Genomic DNA, 7,218 nt, shown 5'->3' with positions numbered 1-7,218 from the left:
TGACTAGTCACAAGTGGGTTCACTGCTGAGGAGGACAGAGAGATTAGTGGAGGTCCAGGTGTTTTGCAGGTTGAGAGTGTTCAGGTCAGTACCTGTTTGGGAATGGAGCAGAGCTGCAGAGGGGGCGAACCTTGAGGTTCCAGAGGTTGTTGGCAGGCTGAGGGCAGAGGCGGAGGCAGAGCTTACAGAGTGCAGCCAGATCACTGATTGAGTTTCCTTACAGTAATCTTCTTAGAGCTGGCAGGCAGATACTTGACAGACAGCTCTCCAGAGTTCTACTGAGAAGGAGCAGATAGATCACCGGCAGAGAAACTCTCCAGAGTTTCAGGTATTCAGGTAGGATCAACCTGGGAAGCAGAGAGGAGAAAACGGGATCAGATTTGGTCCACAAAAGTCAGGGATCTAAGACAGGCAGGTTGGCTCAGGCTTGCTAACCGTTACTGGCAAACACTGTGGCACTGGAGTGAAGCCCTCCGCCTCCTTAAGTACAGATCTCCTGATGAGCAGATGGGAGACAGGTGATGTGGTCGGCTCAGGCTCCAGGAGATCTCGTACGCCCTCTGGTGGAGAAAGTGGACAAACCTCCAGAGCCCAACAGCTTGCATGTCTTGATATTTTTGCAGGAATCTTTATTCTCCCATAATATGTCAGGGGCAGTCCTGATTAGATTGATGTCACTTTTATTACCTTGTCTTTTCACTTCCTGTTTTATTTTGGTACTCATTTCCTCTCTCGTTTTAGGCAGCTTCACTTCATGAGTTCCTTCCTGCAATCAGGATCTGCCACAGCCTAATGCAATTCACCTGGTGTATGTGCTCCTCTTTTGTTTGTTAGAGTATTTAGTTCCCACCCTTGCAGCTTCCCTTTGCCAGTTCGTCTTAGTCTTTTGAGCTTAGCGTTCCAGCCTTTTTGCCTGTTAGATTTAGCCTTCTTGTGTTTTGACCCCTGCTTGGATTTGGACCTGTCTTGCCTCTGCTTTTTGATACTTCTGTTTCTGCTGGATTTTTTGTTGTTCAACCCTGGACTGAATTAAAAGAACTTTGAGTTTTAATCCACTGTGTCAGGTCTTGCATTTGAGTCCTTCAATTCTGAGCCTTGTGACAGTACGAACTGGCCAAGAAATGGACTCAGCAGACTCTGATTCAGTGCTAAAAGCCCTGGGTGCCCAGGGGAGACGCATTAACCTACAGGAGGAGCAACTGGCTCACTTACAGCAAGGGATTCAGAAGCTAAGTGAGCAACAAGACCGGTTCATGACCTCAGTTGCTGATCAGCTCAGTTTCCTGGTGGATAAGGTTCAGAGGTCTCAGCGTTCTGACCAGCCCCCCACCATAAAGGATCCAGCACCATCTCAGGTTCAGGAAGGGGTTTTTGCCCAGCCCTTTTCACCTTTAGTACCTTCTGCTCATCTTGCCCGTCCGGAGAGGTTTTCTGGTGACTCTGGTGAGTGTCGTGCATTTTTAACACAATGTGGCCTAGATTTTGAGCTGCTCCCCCACTCCTACCCAACGGACAGATCCAAGATTGCCTTTATTATCAGCCACCTTTCTGGCAGAGCAGAGGCTTGGGCTACCAGTGAGTGGGAGAGAGATTCAGCCATTTGTGGGTCACTAGATCTTTTCACCAAGAGTTTCACCCAGATTTTTCAGCACACTAGACCCGGACGGGAAGCAGCCATGGCTTTGAACCGGCTGCAGCAGAACAAGAGACGTGTCTCAGACTATGCTATTGAGTTCCGCACCTTGGCAGCTGGCAGTGATTGGAATCCTGCAGCTCTTTTTGATGCTTTTTTAGATGGCCTTTCTGGTGAACTCAAGGATCAGTTGGCCCCACTGGATTTACCTGAGGATTTGGATTCTCTTATCGCTTTGGCGATAAAGATTGATAAAAGACTGTATGAACGTCGGAGGGAACGAGCCTCTTCCAACAACTTTTCACTGAGAAATAATGCTGCTACAGGGGCTACTTCCTGGCGACCCCTCGCTCCAGAGCCTGCTCCCTCTTTGTCTTTTGATCCACCAGTTTCGTCTGAGGTTCCCATGGAACTTGGCCGGACCCGTCTTCCTCCTGTGGAGCGCCAACGCCGTTTTCAGGAGGGATTGTGCCTGTATTGTGGTCAGTCAGGCCACCGAGTCTCCTCCTGCCCAAATAATAGGAGAAATCCTAAGAAGAAACCAACCCTGGTGAGTTGTTCATCCTCTTCAGTCAGTCCTAAACGTGTCTGTCCTACTATTTTGCTCACCACTTCTGAGCAGAATATTGAACTAAAAGTTCTTATTGACTCTGGTGCTGATGCTAACCTAATGGATTCTCGCTTTGCAGAACAGTTAAACCTAAGGGTTGTTCCCCTTGAGGAACCTCTGAAGGCCACGGCTCTGGATGGATGTCATTTGTGCTCAGTGTCCCACCACACCCAACCTGTCAAGATTACTTTCCCTGACCACCATTCTGAGATGATTTCATTTCTTCTAGCAGACTTCCCGGAGCATCCTGTAATACTAGGCCATCCCTGGCTAGTTCAGCATAACCCTAACATTGATTGGTCCACAGGTTCTATTCTGTCGTGGAACTGCAATTGTGTCCTGAACCAACTTAGTTCTGAAAATGTTTTTTCCCCTGTATTAACCCAATCTACTTCTAAGGACTTAGACCCTGATACTCCTGAGTTATCCAAGGTTCCCACCTGCTACCACGACCTCAAGGAAGTGTTCAGCAAGTCTCTGGCCACTTCGTTGCCCCCTCATCGGCCCTATGACTGCGCAATTGATTTACTTCCTGGAACTGCACCACCCAAGGGACGTCTTTATTCATTGTCCCTACCAGAACAGCAGGCTATGAAAGATTATGTGGACTCAGCCCTCAAATCTGGAATCATTCGACCATCCTCTTCCCCTGCGGGTGCTGGTTTCTTCTTCGTCGCCAAAAAGGATAAGTCCCTGCGGCCATGTATCGACTATCGAGTACTCAATGACATCACCATAAAGAACAGGTTCCCTCTTCCTCTCATCTCTTCAGCTTTTGAAATTTTGCAAGGTGCAAACATTTTTACTAAGTTGGACTTAAGGAATGCTTATCATCTGGTGAGGATTAGAGAGGGGAATGAGTGGAAGACTGCTTTTAATACCCCTAGTGGACATTATGAGTACCTTGTGATGCCTTTTGGACTAACTAATGCCCCAGCTGTTTTTCAGGCCCTAATAAATGATGTGCTTCGGGACATGCTCAACAAATTTGTTTTCGTTTACTTGGATGATATTCTGATCTTCTCGCCTGATGAGCAGTCCCACACCGCACATGTTCGAAAGGTTCTCCAGCGTCTTCTTCTACACAAGCTCTACATAAAAGCAGAGAAGTGTTACTTCCATGTTCCCAGGGTGTCCTTCCTTGGTTTCATCGTGGGTCAGGGGGAGATGCAGATGGATCCAGCCAAGGTGGAGGCCGTTAGGGACTGGCCCGTCCCAACTTCTAGAAAGGAGGTACAGAGGTTTTTGGGGTTTGCAAATTTCTATAGGAAGTTCATAAGAGACATTAGCACCATCGCAGCACCCCTGCATGCCTTGACCTCTCCTACCTCTAAGTTTCAGTGGTCTCCTCAGGCGGATTATGCCTTCCAGAAACTGAAGAACAGGTTCACCTCTGCCCCGGTTCTCACCATACCTGATCCTCAACTTCAGTTTTTGGTCGAGGTGGATGCCTCAGACTCTGGAGTGGGGGCAGTTCTCTCTCAGCGCTCAGTAGGGGATAACCGGATTCACCCATGTGCCTTCCTCTCTCGAAAACTATCTGCCAGTGACAAAAACTATGATATTGGGGATCGGGAATTGTTGGCCATTGAGGTGGCACTAGAGGAGTTGCGTCACTGGCTGGAGGGGGCTGAACTCCCATTCATCGTTCGGACAGATCACAAGAACCTGGAATACCTTCGGAGGGCCAAGAGACTGAACCCCCGTCAAGCCAGGTGGGCCTTGTTTTTTAATCGTTTTAATTTCACTGTGTCATATCGACCAGGTTCCAAGAATGCCAAACCAGATGCTCTGTCTCGCCTGCATGGCCTCACCTCCTCCCCTCCTGAGGCCCCTTCTCATATAATTCCATCTTCATGTGTTGTGGGAGCACTGATTTGGAGCGTGGAGGAGAGGGTCAAGCAAGCAGCAGCTGGGTTTCAGCCTCCAGATGGATGTCCTCCAAACAGACTTTTTGTTTCTCCAGAGCTTAGGTCCCAGGTCATCCATTGGGCACATGCTTCCAGTTTTTCCTGTCACCCAGGGGTCGAACGTACACTGTTTGTCATACGGCAGCGGTTCTGGTGGTCAACAATGAGGAGAGATGTCGCTGAGTATGTCGCGGCCTGTCCGGTCTGCGCCCAGCACAAGCCTTCCAACACCCTCTCTGCTGGGCTATTGCAGCCACTACGAATCCCCACTCTACCTTGGTCTCACATCTCTCTCGATTTCGTTACTGGACTACCAGATTCTGAAGGTAATACCACCATTCTCACTGTGGTCGACAGGTTTTCTAAGATGGCTCACTTCATCCCTCTTGCTAAGTTGCCTACAGCTAAGGAGACTGCTGAGGTTTTGATGTCTGAAGTGTTCAGGATTCATGGTTTTCCATCTGACATTGTGTCTGATAGGGGTCCGCAGTTTATTTCCCAATTTTGGAAGGCATTTTGTTCCCTGTTAGGAGCATCTACCAGTCTCTCATCAGGTTACCATCCTCAAACCAACGGCCAGTCTGAACGGCTAAATCAGGAATTAGAGACTGGCCTGCCCATCCTGGCTTCAAGGTGTCCTTCTTCCTGGAGTAAACAGCTTATGTGGGTAGAGTTTGCCCACAACACCCTACCCTGTTCCTCCACTGGTCTGTCTCCGTTTCACTGTGTGCATGGCTACCAACCTCCTCTGTTTCCTGCCCTAGAGAAAGAGGTCAGTGTGCCTTCCGCCCTTGCTCTTATCCGCCGCTGTCGTAGAACTTGGGCCTTGGCGCGTCGGACTCTCCTGAAACAGACTTTGACCTACAAGAGGGCTGCAGATCGACGCAGAGCTCCAGCACCTGTCTACAGGGCGGGCCAAAAAGTCTGGTTGTCCACTCGGAATCTAGCCCTTCGCACGGACTCACGTAAGCTATCTCCAAGATTTTTCGGACCATTTCCTGTCTCTAAGGTTATTAATCCTGTGGCTGTAAGACTCAAACTCCCCAGAACCATGAGATGTCATCCCACGTTTCATGTCAGCCATATCAAACCAGCCAGAGAAAGCAAGTTGGTACCTGTCACCAAAGTTCCCCCTGCTCCTCGGATTATTGATGGTGAACCAGTCTACACAGTTAAGAAGCTGCTGGCTGTGAGGCATCGGGGTCGTGGACGTCAGTTCCTGGTTGACTGGGAGGGTTTTGGCCCTGAAGAGAGATCATGGGAGCCAGCCGGTAACATTCTGGACAAATCCCTCATTCAAGACTTTTATGATCAGCATCCAGACACTCCAGGTCCGTCTGGAGCCGGACTTAGTGGGAGGGGTAATGTCAGGGGCAGTCCTGATTAGATTGATGTCACTTTTATTACCTTGTCTTTTCACTTCCTGTTTTATTTTGGTACTCATTTCCTCTCTCGTTTTAGGCAGCTTCACTTCCTGAGTTCCTTCCTGCAATCAGGATCTGCCACAGCCTAATGCAATTCACCTGGTGTATGTGCTCCTCTTTTGTTTGTTAGAGTATTTAGTTCCCACCCTTGCAGCTTCCCTTTGCCAGTTCGTCTTAGTCTTTTGAGCTTAGCGTTCCAGCCTTTTTGCCTGTTAGATTTAGCCTTCTTGTGTTTTGACCCCTGCTTGGATTTGGACCTGTCTTGCCTCTGCTTTTTGATACTTCTGTTTCTGCTGGATTTTTTGTTGTTCAACCCTGGACTGAATTAAAAGAACTTTGAGTTTTAATCCACTGTGTCAGGTCTTGCATTTGAGTCCTTCATTTCTGAGCCTTGTGACATAATACACCCATTAATTGCACATACTAAAAAAAAAATGCATGTGCAATTTAGCAACCCTTATTTGAAATTATTGAAGATCAAGCCCTTATTTGTCAGTATTAATGAAAAAAAAAACACTGTATAAATTAAGTTCAATTATTATTGAAATGTCGTTACATTACATTAAGACGTAGTGTAAGGAATGCTTTGATTTACATGAATTTTTTACATGAACTTTTTAAGAAGTCTCTGAATATGAGCGAAACTACTGCATCTCCCAACATTTAATGATCTGCATATTCTCAGTTTTGGTGCAGGTTTGTGATGTAGGTTTTGCATTCTCCATCACAACACCCTTACCATTGATTAATTGTGCCTCAAGTGGACGAATTCATAATTATCTTCATCAAACAGAAATAATTCTATCTACTCAGGACTGACATCCTACAAGAGGTATATGTGTCTTAATCATGGTGGTACTAATATTACTTACCTGTGGTTCATACAGCCAGTTGACTGCAGGCCGAGGTCCATCTGCACGATTCATAATGTAGGCGGAGATCAGAGGAGTCTTATGCCATTTGTGATAGAGGGTGGCAAAGAGATATACACTCACTGGCCACTTTATTAGGTACCCCATGCTAGTAACGGGTTGGACCCCCTTTTGCCTTCAGAACTGCCTCAATTCTTCATGGCATAGATTCAACAAGGTGCTGGAAGCATTCCTCAGGGAGTTTGGTCCATATTGACATGATGGCATCACACAGTTGCAGCAGATTTGTCGGCTGCACATCCATGATGCGAATCTCCCGTTCCACTGCATCCCAAAGATGCTCTATTGGATTGAGATCTGGTGACTGTGGAGGCCATTTGAGTACAGTGAACTCATTGTCATGTTCAAGAAACCAGTCTGAGATGATTCCAGCTTTATGACATGGCGCATTATCCTGCTGAAAGTAGCCATCAGAAGTTGGGATGGACATGGTCAGCAACAATACTCGGGTAGGCTGTGGCGTTGCAACGATGCTCAATTGGTACCAAGGGGCCCAAAGAGTGCCAAGACACCATGACACCACCACCACCAGCCTGAACAGTTGATACAAGGCAGGATGGATCCATGCTTTCATGTTGTAGACGCCAAATTCTGACCCTACCATCCGAATGTCGCAGCAGAAATCGAGACTCATCAGACCAGGCAACGTTTTTCCAATCTTCTATTGTCCAATTTCGATGAGCTTGTGCAAATTGTAGCCTCAGTTTCC

General features: G+C 47.5%; 1 protein-coding gene across 2 annotated transcripts; it reads left to right on the top strand.

Moving 5' to 3' along the window:
* Positions 1 to 5,156: 5,156 nt before the first annotated feature.
* Positions 5,157 to 5,783, top strand: LOC119790573 (DNA (cytosine-5)-methyltransferase CMT3-like). Of its 2 annotated transcripts, none has more exons than XR_005281745.1 (2): positions 5,157 to 5,484; positions 5,615 to 5,783. XR_005281745.1 is itself a non-coding variant. In XM_038296161.1 (2 exons), the coding sequence occupies exons 1-2, from the start codon at positions 5,205 to 5,207 to the stop codon at positions 5,629 to 5,631; spliced, it is 327 nt and encodes a 108-aa protein (XP_038152089.1). In that variant the 5' UTR covers positions 5,157 to 5,204; the 3' UTR covers positions 5,632 to 5,783. The 2 variants fall into 2 exon arrangements, 1 of the variants encoding a protein (XP_038152089.1); XM_038296161.1 differs by having other exon boundaries at positions 5,157 to 5,514.
* Positions 5,784 to 7,218: the final 1,435 nt, after the last annotated feature.

This window comes from Cyprinodon tularosa, unplaced genomic scaffold, assembly GCF_016077235.1.
Source record: "Cyprinodon tularosa strain WSP-4 unplaced genomic scaffold, ASM1607723v1 ctg369, whole genome shotgun sequence".
NCBI classification, from domain to species: Eukaryota; Metazoa; Chordata; class Actinopteri; order Cyprinodontiformes; family Cyprinodontidae; genus Cyprinodon; species Cyprinodon tularosa.
Note: the sequence above shows the minus strand (reverse complement) of the source record. Positions and strands in the feature narration are given on the sequence as shown.

Excerpts from the sequence above, each read along its gene's own strand:
- LOC119790573 (XM_038296161.1), top strand. The coding sequence starts at position 5,205 with ATGAGATGTCATCCCACGTTTCATGTCAGCCATATCAAACCAGCCAGA.